Source organism: Acanthaster planci, linkage group LG03, assembly GCF_054643075.1.
Source record: "Acanthaster planci isolate LZ-2023a linkage group LG03, COTS_SCS, whole genome shotgun sequence".
Classification (NCBI taxonomy): domain Eukaryota; kingdom Metazoa; phylum Echinodermata; class Asteroidea; order Valvatida; family Acanthasteridae; genus Acanthaster; species Acanthaster planci.
Window position 1 is genome coordinate 18198371 of NC_141779.1, and position 17100 is coordinate 18215470.

General features: G+C 40.7%; 1 protein-coding gene across 1 annotated transcript in view; it reads left to right on the forward strand.

The window, feature by feature from the left end:
* Positions 1-17100, forward strand: part of LOC110991181 (spondin-1-like) — a 37140-nt gene that overhangs the window by 16235 nt on the left and 3805 nt on the right. Inside the window, exons 3-11 of the mRNA XM_022256416.2 lie at positions 6219-6361; positions 7343-7416; positions 8400-8543; positions 9035-9183; positions 9628-9876; positions 10858-11071; positions 13799-14026; positions 14910-14960; positions 15846-16019. Of these exons, the coding sequence (XP_022112108.2) occupies positions 6219-6361; positions 7343-7416; positions 8400-8543; positions 9035-9183; positions 9628-9876; positions 10858-11071; positions 13799-14026; positions 14910-14960; positions 15846-16019 (1426 nt within the window). The remainder of the gene's footprint in view (positions 1-6218; positions 6362-7342; positions 7417-8399; positions 8544-9034; positions 9184-9627; positions 9877-10857; positions 11072-13798; positions 14027-14909; positions 14961-15845; positions 16020-17100) is intronic.

Sequence of the window (17100 nt, forward strand, 5' to 3'; positions counted from 1 at the left end):
GTCACGTTGGTCAGGCAATTTTTTGGTAGTGATGCGACTGTGATGCATGCATTTCCTAGTCACTCGTGAACCAGTGAAGTTCAGGTCCGACCAAGTGAGCCTCCATTGCTAAGATAATAGCACCCTCTCTGGGTCTAGCTGTAGACCCATTGGTGTATACCGGTACATGCAAGTCTATCTGTGTCTGACCGGGTGGCAATGCTCACCGAGCACTTTGAAGTTTTAACTCCTGTGGTCCTTCCTCTATTGGTAAAATCTGAAGTGGGCAATTTAAAAAAATTCATGATTATAAATCCTTCGCATCAAATTCACTTACAGAATCCAAAAAGCTGATTTAAATCAAAATAAGTGGACAGAAATGAACATAAAAATCTTGCCAACCCGGTTATTTTTTAACACATACTGTACATGCATTCATACTTTTTTTGATACTAGGAACTGGAAGGCTCACAGAGGGGGGCTTAGCTGTTCAAAATGTGCAAAACCTGCAAACATTTCCAATCATAAAAAAATTCAAAAATTGAAACATTTTTGCCTTTTTACCCCCAAAATTAAATATGTTGATTTAAATCAGTGATTTAAAAAAATCACTTGATTTAAATCAAGATGATTCAAACCAGACAACCCTGATCCTGGAAACTTTACCTTTGATGCCCATTTAACCTCATTATAAGTTTTTGTTTTGCCTTTTGATTGGTTATTATTTTGTTATTTTTTTGCTATTACAAAATTTACATTTTCATGGACAAAACTATGGTTTCGTTCTTTTCAGAAAACTCAGTTTTACATCTACCGGTACGTGTGTATTTTACCCAAAAAATTGTTAAGCAGAATTTTTGGAGCATTTTTTTGTTGTACAATGTAAGTTTTTTCCTGTGGTGATTCATTGTTAATGTATAAGTTTACATTACAGTGCAAGTACTTTCAGTCAGCGAAGATCTCTAAACTTAACGGTATCTTTCCAGAATGCTATCACAGCAACAGTGCCCTTATATGGAAGAGCTTTGAAAATATTACAGTGGACGTTTTAAGCAGGCATGCAATGTTCCCTCTGATTAGCTGATTTGCTCATTTTTCAGTCCACACTCGTGCCATTGAAAATTGAAAAATACTCTAAAGTTTGTAAAGATTGGAATTTCCTCCCTTTTTGTCAAAGTCCAAGTTGCATGCCTGTCTTAAAAATGCGCACTTTTCAGCATGCATTTAAATACCTGTGCACGAGAAGTCGAAAGTTGCACAAAATGTGTGTCTACATACTTGAATGTATATTCCTACTAATGGGGGTAAAACCCCCACCTCTGGTGAACATTTTGTGGATTCGTCACCATCTTGCAACCTTGTCTTCTCTCCAGAGATCCCAGTTACAAGTACAAGTACATGTACGTTCCAAACATTGTTTCACGCACCATGAACATGTTTGCTTAACTAATGCATGTTTAAACTTGGCTTTCCCCATCCAAACACTGCCGAGCTACAGCCTTTTGCCAGTGCAAACTCGAAAAAGAAAGGTAGAGTTGTTAGAGCTGCAGGGGACGTAAAATGGTTGCAATCTCCAGTGCCATGGAGAACGTTGACTTGGTAATTGAATCTTGCAAATGGCAGATGTCATTAGCAATGGGCTTTTACACAGAGTGCTGGATGGAAGGGTACATGTACATATTTGTACATGTTTTGATTATACCGGTGCATTGTACATGTACAAGAAACCAGAGCATGAACACTAATTTTGTGACACTGTGGTAAATGTTCCCAAGGCAAATTTGCAAGGGTGAATGCTTAAGTTTCAGCTTTGGCAGATTTCATTTTGTGATCTGAATTTTGATGAAAGTTTTCTAGGAAAGAATTAAAGTGGAGTGTATTGGTATACCGGTACATTTCAAAGAAACTAAACAACTAATTGATACATGTACATGAAAACTCTTGGTTCTCTAAAATTACAGAAGACAAAAACCTGCCCATTAGATAAAAGAGAGCTGATAATTGTTTCTCTAGGAAACACTCCAATGCTTTACATTACACGTCCTCAGTTTAAAATGTTTCCATTGTCAAGTCTGTCCACCTCCTGTACATGCACTTCTGTGAAGCTAGGACTTGGAACTCAAACACTGAGAAGTGTACTGTAACCCCCATTAAGGTGGTGCCTTATTCATGAGGTTGAACAGCTTCATTTGCAGGGGTCCATAATTTGCATTAACCATGAGGGCCCATTTGCATTAATCATGAGGTTAACTTGCCTTGCTTGAGCAGGATGTATTCATTAGGCCTACATGTATTTCTGAAAGAAAATTGAGACTTTTGAAAAATTCAATTGCCATTAACATGTACATGTAATCACCTTGTACGGGTAGAAGGACTTACATTAACTTTCCCAGTGCATAGCAGGCTTTTTAAAAATTATTGAAGGTATACGCGTACGTACATGTACCGGTATAGTAGGGATTACATACATGTGCACATGTACACATGTACAAGGTGCATCACACGTACATGTATATCCTAGTAAAATAAAATAGCATGAAATGAAAATTTTTTGGCTAGGATTTCAGAGCGACCTCCCTTTGTGAAGTATCGCTGTACTGTACTTGCCCATCATGTTTCTTTCATACTGCACTGTGCAATGCTCTCAATCAAAGTTGGTCAAACTTATTTTCACAGCAACGCATTTCCTCATACGGTACATGTATAATTGACAATGGCTTTTGCACATGTACTGTTCCTTTAAAAGTACCTTTCACTCTGCACTGTAGCATGATGAGCCAAACTTCTTGGAATAAATTAAGGGAGGCAAACATGCCATCTGTTCATCTGGACTCATGAGAAACATTGAAGTCGCACATGCATGCCACGTTGTACCGTACATGTACGTGCACGTACAGTAACAGTGAAATGGTTCCAGGCAATCAGTTTTACTGATTTCCTTGTATAATTCCATTCTGTGAAAAGTTTTAGACACCCAAAATGTAGGTCCATAGCATTCTCCTGAAGATAAACACTGGTATTGATTCCATACTTTTTTCCCAACATACATGTACTGTACATGTATCAATCAACACTTGGTTATAAAAGTGTACTGTATGTGCTGGTTCATGCATACAAATAGGACCCACAGCGTAGCTACTTGTATCGGTGATCTCCTCAGATCATTTGTAATGCTCTGTTGAAACTGAATGATCTATGGTTGAATTTATCGCAGATTTAATCTCAAGTGTTCATTCCTGCTAAAATTGTGTGTTTGCACTGTAATTAATCCAGCAAATTGTCAACGCGACATCTTCTCCAGAAACCAGACTAGTCTAGTCATTTGCAGTGTCTGATATTTTGAATTTCTGCCGACTTCCTTCGTGTGAGACCACAATCAAGTGCAAGGTGATCCATACATGTACTGGTACTTGTTCCAGGGTTACCATGGAGGAAGGAAAAGTTCCTCCATACATGTACTGGTACTTGTTCCAGGGTTACCATGGAGGAAGAAAAGTTCCTCCATACATGTACTGGTACTTGTTCCAGGGTTACCATGGAGGAAGGAAAAGTTCCTCCATACATGTACTGGTACTTGTTCCAGGGTTACCATGGAGGAAGGAAAAGTTCCTCCATACATGTACTGGTACTTGTTCCAGGGTTACCATGGAGGAAGGAAAAGTTCCTCCATACATGTACTGGTACTTGTTCCAGGGTTACCATGGAGGAAGGAAAAGTTCCTCCATACATGTACTGGTACTTGTTCCAGGGTTACCATGGAGGAAGGAAAAGTTCCTCCATGGGGTTACCAAACCTGTATGGGGACAACACAAGTACTGAAATACATACCACACGTACATGTACATGTAGGTAAAGGGGACCAAAAACATGATTTTGACTTCTTTAACCAAAAATGGTGTTCCTCAACGTGTTGAAGGCCTACCCATGCACGTGCATGTACATTTAATGTGTTGAAGAACAATGCAGATTTGTACATGTATGTGATCAGCCTTATGCAAGCTGGACTACAGGTTCATGCATGCTAAACACGTGCATGAAATGAATCCTTGTGGGAACAGGCTATCGGGACTCATTAAAACAGTTTCTTACTGGGCTACCAGTTGGCTACCGGGTACCTGGTTCAGTCACAGTGAGGTCCGGCATACTTGGTTGGAAGCAAGTGGTGTAACATTTCCACTCACCTGTGCGACACCTCAACCACTTGACACTTGTTTGGACCACTATGGGAACCCCAGAACACATGACTGCATCCCACATGGAATGGCTAGTTACATGTAGGAGGCTTGACCCAACTTCCTGGTATTTCCATTCCTTACATGTGTAGTGTTGAAACATGATCAAAGCAGGATGGGTTCTTGTGCTTTACTTTTTCTTTCAAAAATTAAACTCTATATAATGAACAGAATGCTTAAAATCAACTGTTAATATTTTTAACAAGAATTGCAGAACAGGTTTTAAAAAACTATAGGCTAGGTTTCAAACCCAGAACCTTGACAACTTGCATACTCTGAAATGTTCAATCACTATAGTTCATCGCACTCATCACATTTGATATAATGAGAATTGCACTGTAAAACGTACCATGCATACGTGTGCATCAGAAATACTATGACAGTGTTGCCATGGCTTCCGTGGGATGCATACCACCAGGAAAGAACAAAATAATAATCGCTCAAGGAATGCTTTACCAGTTGTTGGGATCCTACAACATGGGCATTTTAATTTGGGAATGCGATTGTAAGAAAGATGGGAGGGAAACGCATTACAAGCATGCAGAATATTATGTCAATCAGTTACGGATTTTCATTGAACTGGAAAAGTACAAGATAGGTTAAAAAAAAATCATGGACAAGTATGTGAAATGATCCTCAGTATTGACGTAGATAAAAAAGTATTTGAAAAACTGCCAGGAATTGGTGAAACATTGAGAAAGTGCAGAGTATGGAGGTTTGGAAAGTTAATCTTCATACCCAGCCACTACCGGAACTACTAACTCCAGAAAGTAAAGAAAGGTTAAAAAAAAAAGAGCAAAATGTAAACATAGTCTGGACAGCTCAGCAGTTTTCTTTTATTGCCTTAAAAAACTCTCAAGTAACAACTTGCTCTGTTGTCATTCAGAGAATTATTCATACACACATGTACATGTGCAAATAATGAGTTGTAATTCTCATTTGCACAGTCATGGTCCTTGCAGTCTTTCTTAATTAAGTCTGCCTGAGTCATACGACATATTTGACAGGTTTATCAGTGTTCCATTAAAATGATTAAAGTCTGTGTGAAATAAATCAATCCCGGAGAAGGACATTATCTTGGGTCAGTTTATCACTACATGTATGGTCTTGCAGTAGTAGCTTACACATACACGTGCATGTAATTAGCCAGCCACTGCAGAATACAAAATTAAATTTGTTTTGATTTGTGTCATGCCATCTATCTGTGAGCTTTGGTGTCACCAGCAGTTTTTGATGGGACAAAATACTTGTCAACAGCAGCAGAGTGAAAACCATTAATGGTGGAAGGGGTCGATTCCGAGGTGTTTCAAGCAAAGTGGTGATTTTATCCTCATTCTTCTTTTTTAAATTTATTTTTTTGGTTGCTTTTTTTGGGGGGGGGGGTGTTTACATGTAGCACCCATCTTGAAATAACCCTAAGCCTCCCAGGTCAGTCAAAATGGGCAGGAGAGTTGGAAGATATTTTTTAGAGGATGGGGAAGGTAGAGTTGTCCCATCATATCAAGGAGCAGAGAGTGAACCCTTGGGTAACTTGCACCTGTGCATCCAGGGAAGGGTCTTGGGGATTCTCAGCATAGCTGCGTTAGGGACTTGGTCGTGAATTTGTCGTACATGTATAGATAAACATGTGATTTGAAAACACAAATTTGCATGCTGAAATTGTAAGCTCCGTGCATAAACCTTTTCACTCCTGTGTGGTACACACAGCAACCTCAACTGAATCCAAGTGCATTACCCAGGGTTATGACCACAGAATGAGGGTCACCAAAAGTCTTTTGTTCACTGCACAGCTAAGCCAGGTTTTGCTGCAAAAAAAATTTACATTTCTGGTCTCTCTGGGTAGCTGGACTATTTTGTGCTTCAAGAGACAGCTGTACTGAAAGGATGTTTTAGTAATGCTGCCCCCCCCAAATTGTTTTTTTTTTCAAAATTCGGAGGGCTTATATGCCAGACATGTGTATTCGTCTGCCATGAATGATTGGCCATTCAGTTGTGATTCTTTTTCAGATCATTGATGGACGGCTTTCTCAGTTTTCTCCTGACACCATCAACTGTCCTCAGCTGCTAGTCCATACATCCAAAGCTTCCAAGACGACAGTAACCTTCAGATGGATTGCCCCACCAGCTGGGACGGGCTGTGTTGCCTTCAAGTAAGTCACATCCCACGTTCCCTCTTGTTTTTTTTTTTACTTGTGTGAAAATTTCAGTCTGAAAGTCATTAAATGGCAAGTTGAGACCTGAACAGACCAGAAGAAGACACCTTATCTCCCTGAAAAGGTTTCCTAATGAAAAGACACCCAAACTTAAAAACTAATGGGACACGTCGGAGTTGCATCCTCTGGATCCATTACTGATCACTTTATTATGCATCAGGCATCTTTTTGTGTCGGCTTAACTTCCGCCAATTAACAGCATGTTATTTGCCACATATTGCAGTGATTTCGATGTCCACGGCACAGTTCTCTCACCTGTAAGCCTACTCGGGTCGACCCCATTTCTCAAACGCTTCCCCTGTCATTGATACAAGGGCGAGATTTGTCAGGACTTTTCCTGATTTCAGGATTTGTTCATCAGGAATTTCTTGATGTCAGGATCTTTCAAATAATCTGTTTTAAAATCTGGGAAACCCTGGGTTTTCCATTAAGGTGTTATAATGTATGAAAGTTGATACAGAACACAATACATGTAGGCAAACGCAAATTTATGTCTAGCAAAGCTCAGAGCTGCTGTGGGCCCTCAAATCTTCTGGTGATTATATTGTGGATATTTCATTTTCTTGGAATCTCACCCCTGTTGATAACTTGGATTATTGACTTGGAATGAAAATGGTCAAAGGTTGCACTTGTTCATGTACAAGTAACGTGCATGGCACACGACTACTCCAGATTGGTGAATAGATGAAGTCGGTTTGGCTTTCTCTCTCTTTTGATTGTTACTTTCTTTTCTGGGCGTACATGTATGTCTCCGTTTTCCTCTCTTCAGGTTTCTTTCATCATCCTGCATTTTCCTCATTAAGGACTCACAGGAATCTCTCTCACTGTTGATAGATTTTTCCAATAAGGTCCCGCTAGAGTAATTTACATCGAAGCGCCTCATTTAAATCTTTGGAGGATTGTTTTTTTCCCCGTTAGGGCTGCAGCTGTGCAGAAGAAGCAGATATGGTACAAAGACGAGCAGGGCCTGACACTTTGGCTCTGTGAAGAAGGTATGGAGCTCAAATACTTGATGTAGCCAGTCGCACTGTGTTTGCTTAATTGTGGCCTCTTGTTTTCTGTGAACAAATTGTGTTTACTCATGCTCTCAAAACTGCACAGGGAGTGAAGATTCTGTGCTGTCCTGGAAAATCCTCAATCTTGACCCAACCTACCGGAGTAGAGCCACATTTGCCTTGTAAAAAATTAGTGCACATTATACATGTACATATTGTATGCTACATTTACATGTACATGTACATGTAATCTGAAAAGGAGCCCTCAACCTTCTCGGGGTGGGGTTTTGTTTATGGGACAAATACCATACAAAGCATTTTTAAAATGTTTTCATGCTATTTAATTTTTGTTGTTGTTGTACATAAAAATAATGTGGGCCTGGAAATAGCTGGCATTAGCCTGCAAATATCCTGGAATTTGTATTTGTATAAACATGTCCCAGAATTCTTGAAGAATTCATTTCATTGTAAATCCAACTGCATTGTACGCATGCCATTACATCAACCATCTACCTCAGATATGTATTCTCTCATTTTGACAACATCTTGAGTGAGCGGCCAAAGTTGGCAGAAATATCAACTTTTTTTACCTCAAATTTGCTCAACCTGGACAGTTGTCCCATTAATTTTAAATAGGGTTATTGTTTCATTTAGTATTTAGTAGCATGTGTATTATAATCTTGTATTCCAATAGCTGCGTGGGATTTTTAACACTTTGCGAAATATTCTTTTAGTTTTGTATTGACGGCCAACTAGTTTTAGCAGCCACTTGTAGGAAAAACACAGTTGTGACATCAAAAGAGTAGACCCTATTGTAAAGTATATCCTATAATCACAGTGAATTCCTTCCTCATTTAGTTTCCATAGCATTGCTGCCATGTGCATGTACTTTTCATTGTCCTTCCCCTCAAAAGAGAAATCTCATTTTGTCCTAATCATTCCAATCCACCAATTTTCTCCGTCTTCTTCTCATACTTAAGACATTGGAGCATCAGTTGCACCGCAGATTAGCACGGGCGAGAGGGATTCTAACACTGAGTGCTGTGCTTGCCACACAGCCAAGTACACGGTCACCATGCGTGGGCTGTGGTCGCAGGAAACTCACCCGAAGGACTTCCCCGGAGGTATCGGGTCTCAAAAACCAATTTGTTCTGTCGCCAGATTGTGTCATACTGTGTTTCATCAACTATGAATTTGTTTTCACAACCAGGGCATATTGATGTCATTAGTTCTCACGTAGGCGCTGTTATGAAGTATATACATGAACTCAAAAAGAAAGACGTGCTGAACAAATCAAAACAGATGTTTAGAAATATCAGATGTAATGGACACTCACGTTCAATCAACTTGTACTGTAGACCGCCTGTTTACCATGCGAACATGGGTGCATTTACTGTACGTGTACACTTTGGCAGAAACGAACTCATTTTAATATGATCCTCGTAGATTGGTATCGTCTTTTTTTTTCTCTTGTCGCATCTTTTTCGTCTCGGTTTAATTGTTGTAGTTAAGTATTATTGTACATGTAGTTACCCAGGCCAAAAATTTTTTTACACTTTTCCAAAAAACATTTTTCAGAAATATTGACACTTTTTCCTCCACTCCATATTTGAAGGGCATGGCGATCATTGGTCTGATCTGATTGGTGCATCCCACACAAAGGACTACACCATTTGGAAGCAAGGGGGTTATGCATCTCTTGGTGTGCAGAGAGTTGCAGAGTGGGGATCAACAACGACGCTGGAGAGAGAAATCTTAGCACAGGTACATGCAACGTTTTGAAGAACATAAAAAAAAAGTGATTTAAAGATTTCATCAAAAGTAGGTTCACACTTTCTTCCAAACTGTGGAAGAACCCTTCCAAATAGCTCTTCAAAGAACACCATGGAACATCATACTTAATGATTGGTTCGTGTACATTCAAAAAAATCACTGTTCATTGTTTAATCATAGTTTTTGACGTGTAATATTTTATTTATGGCATTGTATATACGTGTAGTTCATGTCATTCATGTTATCTGTATCGTTTGCTACAGTGTTACCTTTTTACATGTTTTGTGCATATTGTTGGTATACATTTAGTGTAGGACTAAAAATTGCAGAAAACTGGGAGTTTTGTCAAAAAATCTACTCTAGTGTTTTGTCGTCTTCCTGTCTGTAAATTTATTTTTGATGTGCCGTGTCTTGTTTGTACTGTTTATTTTTCAGACAAGAAACATCAAAACGGTGATCCGCAGTCGTGGCCTATGGCCCGCCCGCGGCAACATGTCGGCCGTCTTCAGCGTCAACCGTACCCACAATCTGGTGTCAGCGCTGTCCATGATTGGCCCCAGCCCGGACTGGTTCGTTGGGGTGTCGTGGGTCAACCTCTGCACCCAGGACTGTGACTGGCTGCAGCACCAGGAGATCGACCTGCTGCCCTGGGACGCGGGGACAGACAGCGGGATAACGTTTAGGGTGCGTATATATGTGGCCGTGGGTCTCATTACCCGGTTTCCCCTGGGGATTATTTTACAGCAAATTTGCCCCAGGCCTGGGATTAGTTTTGCTGAAAATCCCAACCTTAAAAATGAACAAGATACCACAGTTGTAGCCCACAACTAAGTTATATTTTATAAATGCTCCTTTATACAAGATTTGAATGACATTTCTTGTCGTGATTCAATTTTTCATTCACACAGTGATTTTTACTGTACTACTCTGCAGGCCACCAACGGTGGCTCAGTTCCCGTTCAGCATACCGTCGTGTTGTGTAGAATGAATGGAAAATTTCATGGCTTATAACCTGTCGCTTGCTGACTGTGATCGTATATTGCTAGAGGGTGTTAACACGCTTGCGGTAAAACTGTCAGAGAAAGTGGTTATGGCTTGACATCTCCTCAGGTGTCATTTGGTTAAAAAACTTGTGTAAAGTGAACATTAACCCTAACCGTTAGGCCCTTTTTGCTAGGGACCCTCCTCAATCCTCCGGGATCCTCTAATAAATTGGGGGGGGGTGAAAAAAATCGGGTTGCCCCTCAATCCTCCAAAACCGCCTGAAGGATTTTGGAGGATTGAGGAGGGTTAGGCTTAATAATACAGTCGTTGTATGCACCATTTAACCTTTAAACAATGTTGGCTGTGACACCTTTACAGGGCATTTTAGTGCCTATTTCATTTTTATGCTCATGTATATTGGTATACTTACATGTATGAGCAATGCTGATATCATTTTGATGCGAAAACCTCTACGTTACAGCTGTTTCTAAAATTTGCCATGTATACTGCCTTGAATTGTCTTGTCAGTGTGAAAATTGTTCACATATGTTTTTTAGCAGTAGATTTTGAGCTCATGGTGCGAACAGAAAGCTCCCAAAATGTACTACGTACAGAGGAAACTCCTTGGAAGACCCCAGTGTAGCAACAACACCTTTTAAAATTTCCCCTTGCTGTTTACAGTCAGACAACGCGCCCACTATCCCCACGGAACCCATTCACCCCATTACCAGCTCCTACCCTTCCAACCCGCTGGGTGCCTTCTACGATCCCTCAGGTAGCCCCATCCCACCCTTGGCCAAGATGGTGTTTGAGAGGACGGACAACACACAGTACGATGACCTCGGGGAAGTGGTCTGTGAGGTGGACGTAGCAAGTTCTGATACAACCCATCAAGGTAAGTCCCGACTTGCTCAAGTTTGTTCTTTGCCATTAAACTGGATCAGAATTTGTTTTGCATCAAAAGTGTGACCTCATTACCACAAAATGAGTATTATGTCGTCAAGCATGGCATGCAAGTGACTGACTCTTTTTGCACACACACTGCATAGAATGAGGTCTATTTTTGGGTCTGTTCTTGATGTTACAATTTCCAAAATTCCCTTTTTTTCTGTTGCGGCTTGTGGTGTCTTTTTCTTGGTAAGGATTGCCAGTTTTCTCTGCACAATATAACTGGCTGATATGGTCTTTTTTTCAATGCAAATGCAGACAACATTGATTTCTGTCGTACATGTACCTTAACACTGGTTTTGTAGCCTAGTATCCCGAATGTTACAAATGATTGAACTTTATAACATGAAATGTTTTGCACAAAGTGTTTTTCTGTGTTCTTCATTTTCGTTGTCCTGCAGCAGATCTCTGTACTGATGATGCCAAACTCTCTTGACATGTGCATGTTTGCAGGTGCTATCCTATGGTGCTTATTGGACCATGGGCCTCTCGTGGCTCGATTGGAAAGTGCATGTGTAAACAAAATGCAACATCATCAGTATGTACATTTAGGCTCATAAGTCGCGATGTCACAAAAGATTTTAGTCAGCGTGCTGCAGCGCGCTCCACAGCGCCGAGGGTCGGCGCGCCCAGCTGCCTAACCCTCAGCGCCACCAACCTACTTAGTATTCCTGCATAACAAAGGGTACAGATTGGCATAATGCTTTCACGGATGACTGCATTCTGGATACTTGTAGGCAGCCGCGGTATGCCGACAGAATCATAGACACTCATCCGATGCTGGTTTTCTGCTGAAAAAAAAAAGCATCTTTAAATTTTGTCCAACAGGCGAAACAAAATTGTGGAGTTGTCACAATCGTCCACTTGCAACAAGGCTTTTTGGCATAACAGAAGGCCCACTCTCTAAACATTTTTCTGTTACTGTGTATAAACAGAGGCCTGCCGCTTGGCATCTGTGTACCAAATAAACTGCCCTCCTATCTTATCAAACCATAATCATCAACCGTCCTCCTCCACGCTCAACTGTCAACATACCAATCGTCGAGACGTAAACAAGAAACTAGAAACCAATTGATATATAAGCTCTACATATTCTCAGTTATCATTGGTTGTAAAACTTGAAAGCCCGCTACCTCTACCGTCAGCTATTTAAAACAGTGTCAGTCAATGGCCGGAAATGAAATTCTGCAGTCCCAATGACATCAATTATTACATTCCCTTACTGTAGAGTTGGCGCTTTTGATTGCGAGGAGACAAACCCAGTTAAATTACCATAGGGCCCGAAGATATTCGTTGGGTATTAGTTTTGGCCATGCTGAAATTAATTCCTCTGCCTCGGAATATTTTTCCCAAGCTCAATTTTCTTTGTAGCCTTTATATAATGTTTTCTCACACTTGGGAACTCGGAATAGTTTTTCTCAGACTCAAAATATTTTCCCAAAGACTTAAAATATAATATCCCGGACCCAGGAATATATATAAAAAATATCTCCATCCTCAGAATATTTCTTCCCGCCTCACAATATTTTTCCCTGCGTCAGAACTTAACTTTCATCGGACTCTCAATATTGTCCACAAGAACTTATGCTGGACTCAGAATACTTTCTCAAGACTTGGAATATTTTATCCCAGCACTTAAGAATATTTTACAGGGTCAACACGTAAAGATGTATATTTTTGGCGGATTGAATTCGCAGAATAAAAATAACCAGTACGCGGTGGGGCGGGGAAAAAATTAAACCCACGTGTGATCCAGGTTTGGATATTGCTGAGATCGGGAGGAGGATTATTTTTGGCAGATTGAATACGCAAAATAAAAAAAATCAGTACGTGGTGGGGCAGGAAAAAAATAAAACTGGTGATCCAGGTTTGGATAAAGAAATGGTGAGATCGGGAAGATGATTATTTTTGGCAGATTGACTGCGCAGAATAAAAATAAGGAGTACGGAGTGGGCAAGGAAAAGTATTAAACTACCGCAGTTTTATACATAAATGCTGTTTAAGTAATATTTTGGTGGGTTGGATGCCAAGTATCATTACGCGGTGTCGCGGGGAAAATAAAAACCACACGTGGTCTAGGTTTATAAATAAAAAGAAATGCTGAGACAGCCAATGTCAATCAAAAGCCGTAGCCCCTAAAAAGGCAACTGGGCTCATTACCTCCCAGGAATATACATTTTCTACGGTCAGTCAGAGAATTCATTTGAAACAGAGTGTCATCGTTAATGTCGTCGAACCTCTGTCCAGATTAAAAATTTACAATTTGGAAATAGTGTTGTCGTACATGTAGCTGTGGCTCACAGAGTGCTGACCACATTGCACTGGAATTGGAGGTCTATTTGAGCTGAAGGCAGATCTGGAGATCGGAAAACGACTGTACTCAGACCGTGAAATTTGATCCCCCACTCCACAGGACTCGCTCTGTGGCCGAAATTCACAATGGACATCGGCGCGCCGTGGCGCGCCTTGTGTGAGAGAGGAATTTCCCTATTCGTGTTGCTTGTTAACATAACAATAACGAACGCACAATAGGGATATTAAATGAACTGGAGACTGGTCTGGGTGCCACGCTGCGCCACGTGTAGCGGGTGGACAGCTCGCAGCGCGCCGATAAAAATCTGTTTGACATCGTGCCTAACAAGTTCCTTATTAGATATTGTAATTTTTCTTGCAGGTGGGTTAGGAATGCCCCCCAAAGAAGGCATGATGCCACCCAAAGAGGGTATGATGCCCCCAAAAGAGGGAATGATGCCCCCTAAAGAAGGGATGTCGTCCCCAAATGGGGGAACAATGCCCCCCAAATCTGGCATGATGAACAAAGGGGGCGGGGAAGGCAACAGGACAACACCCATGATGAAGAAACCAGCACCAGAGGAAATCGCAACCATGCCTCCCAAAGTCAGTGAGTAGACACACTTCACTTGATGTTCTGTCAGAAATTCTTGAGAACTGCTGGTGGTAAAGCAGTGCTGAACTGCGACCCGCTCCGTGAAATACATTGTCAGAGACACTTGTGAGTTTAAACAGGTCCTTAATAAAAGTTTAAAAAGCAAAAGAATGGAAACCATCAACATTTTTTCACCCGGACAATGTCCATTTTCATCAGGATGCCAAAATGGCATGTACATAACTGTTTACAAACATAAACAACTCGGCTCTCTCTAAGCAAACTGTAACAAAGTTCTGAAAGAAAAAAATAGTGCCATGACTCATTTTCACAGGGTGAGCCACAAATTGTTTTATAATGGTACTTGCTTTGAGTAATGGCAGCATCTCAGTCAGAATTCACTGGTTTTCCAGTGTTTTTACTGAAGTTGGGACCAGGGCCATTCTCCTTGGTCTAAGTTTCATCATCTTGGATTCATTTTTAGACTTAGGCTGTTGGAACAAAGTAAAATTGCTCCGTTTAGCCTCACATTGGACAGTTGAAAGTGTTTCTGGAGCAGATTAATGAGACTGTGCTGAGGCAGAGTCTCTCATCCTGGGCAACTTTTTTGTCATGAAACCGAAGCTTGAAACTGCAGGTGGAAACGAAGCGGAGGTTTGGACCGGAGCCCTGAGAGAACAGCCTCTATAGACTGTGTGAACAACTATTCCCTTCAGTGGATTCGAAGCGAGATTCTAGACCGATATTTGCATTATTTGATATTTGCCATTTCTGTCGTACACCCAGCACTCTTGTGAGTGTGCGTTTTATCAAGTGTAAGCACTTTGTGAAAAACAGGCCCTTACAAATGTTCGATTTTGCTGCATTTGGAAATAATTGTCAATTATTTGGTCTGCAGTGCCTAATCCAGGGAATGAAGATCCTGTTACGATGCCACCCAAAGGAAGGCGTAAGCATCCATTCAACTAATTTTCTTGAGAAATTTAATTCGTTGTCTCAAGTAGTTCAGTTGGCTCATTTATTCAAACTGATTATCACAGGTTGTCATTTTGCCCTCAAATCTCCTTGGAACTGTCACACTTTGCCACGTTTTCACTTTTTTTTCTTATGCCTCTTTTCACTTACCTCTAGGTTTTCTCCCCTCTGAAATTAACGTTTCCTTGAAGATTCATTTAGTATCAAATAATCTTTTATACCTGGTGAAAGAAGACCGGTAGCTGAGATTTTACAAGTCCGCCCACAACATAAGCATTTCTCTTAAAAAAGTCTTCATCCTCCATTCTCGCCTAGGTCTGTGTTTACTGCCGACATATTTGATCTCACATCATTTTCTGAGTTAATTTCTCTTTCTATCACGGTATTCACCCTTTTGCTTTTAGCTGAGGTTTATATATTTTTTTGTTTTATTAAACTGTTTTCTGCATTAGTCTCTGTCGCATTATCATCTTATCGTGGGCTCGTCATCACTCATCCACTATTAACGCTTCCTCTATCAGTAATAATCTATAGAGTGATGCATAATCCACTTTATTCACGTTCAGTGTTCATGGCAATAGCTTTTATTGCCAGAGAGAGGCATCCAGCATTCTGTCATCATACAGTCCGGATCTTTCCTTTTTTATCTTGAAGATTTCATTTTTGTCGCGGTTTCGCCTTCTCTTGGTAACTTTAGAATTCGGTAAATTTTTAAGTCACCATCTTCAAACTTGGGAATGATTTCTTTTAAGTGAGTTTTTGGAAAACAAACAATAATAAGTCCAATGTAAATGTAATAAAGGACTTCTGAATAACCTCGTATGTGATTGCTGAATTGAGTAATCCGTCTCGTTGGCAGGGCGACAGCCCATCGACTGCATGATGTCATCATGGAGCGAGTGGACTGAATGCTCGCGGTCCTGCGGCAAAGGAACCATGAAGCGGCAGCGCATGGTCAAGCAGAAAGCCCGTCACGGTGGTCGGGCCTGCGGCAAGCAGAAAGAAAAGAAAAACTGCAATGCCGGGCCATGCCGTAAGTGATCCCCAAACTTTGGTTAGACTACAGATATTTGACTTTCACTTCCAAATGTGAGTTAATATCAACTAGAATGTTTGTCTCACTGATTCAAGTTTTTGCAACTCCTGCTTGTTATGAACAGTTCAAATTGTAGATAGTCATGAAATTTTGGATTTCAACTTCTGTGAAAATTTAGACTGTTAGCTTTGTGTACAGAGTGAATCCGGTGATTTTAACTGCTACAACACATTAATATACAGTTACTATGCGGAGAAAGTCAAAGGAGCGAAAACTTGAAATGCTTTCAACTAGGAACCCCATTTGTTCCATCTGGGAACCCCCGCAGTTCTGAGCATAAGATGTTTCTCATTTCCACTACTCACTCCGTACCTTCTCAGCCTTACGCTTGTCAGTGAAAGGGGCACGTTGGATGTTGGATGTCGAGATGAGGATTTTACACATCATGTGCGTTATCAGCCTTTGGGCACGTCAGCTTGTCTTCAGCCATTTCTTCTTTTTTTGTTTGTACGGTTGACTTGCTATGGGGGACGTGTAAGCACTAACATGATGAAGTGAACGGGTAATCAACCACACATTTGATGTACTACTTCAATTTATTATTTTGCCATCGCCTGTGCTAACATGTACAGTTGTTGGGTTGATAATGGCCCCCCCCTCAGGCCGTGTATGCCATTGTGGATCACCACAACATTAACATTTGCCCCCAAGGATTTCAATTCGTATTTCTTCCCCTTTCAAAGTCATCAGTATTTAGTGGGCTGATAAGTGACAGTTCTTAGGTGCAGTCATTTTCTTCTGGTTGTGAAAGATGAATGTCAGAGGGAGGAGGTTTTTGCCCAGGTTGTGATTAAAGGTGCACTAGGAAGTTTTAAGAAAAGGACATTTTCCAGGAAAAAAAAACTTATTTTGACACCGAGAGGGTTGCGGTAATGAGCTTTCATGATTCAAGTGCACTATCTTGTAGGAAAAAGGTAACTGCATGTCTAACTAGCATCTAGAATTGCCTAGAAGTTTGCACATTGTCAAAGTGCCAGGGACAGGAGGCTCTTAAGTGTCGATCTTTCAAAATGAGGCT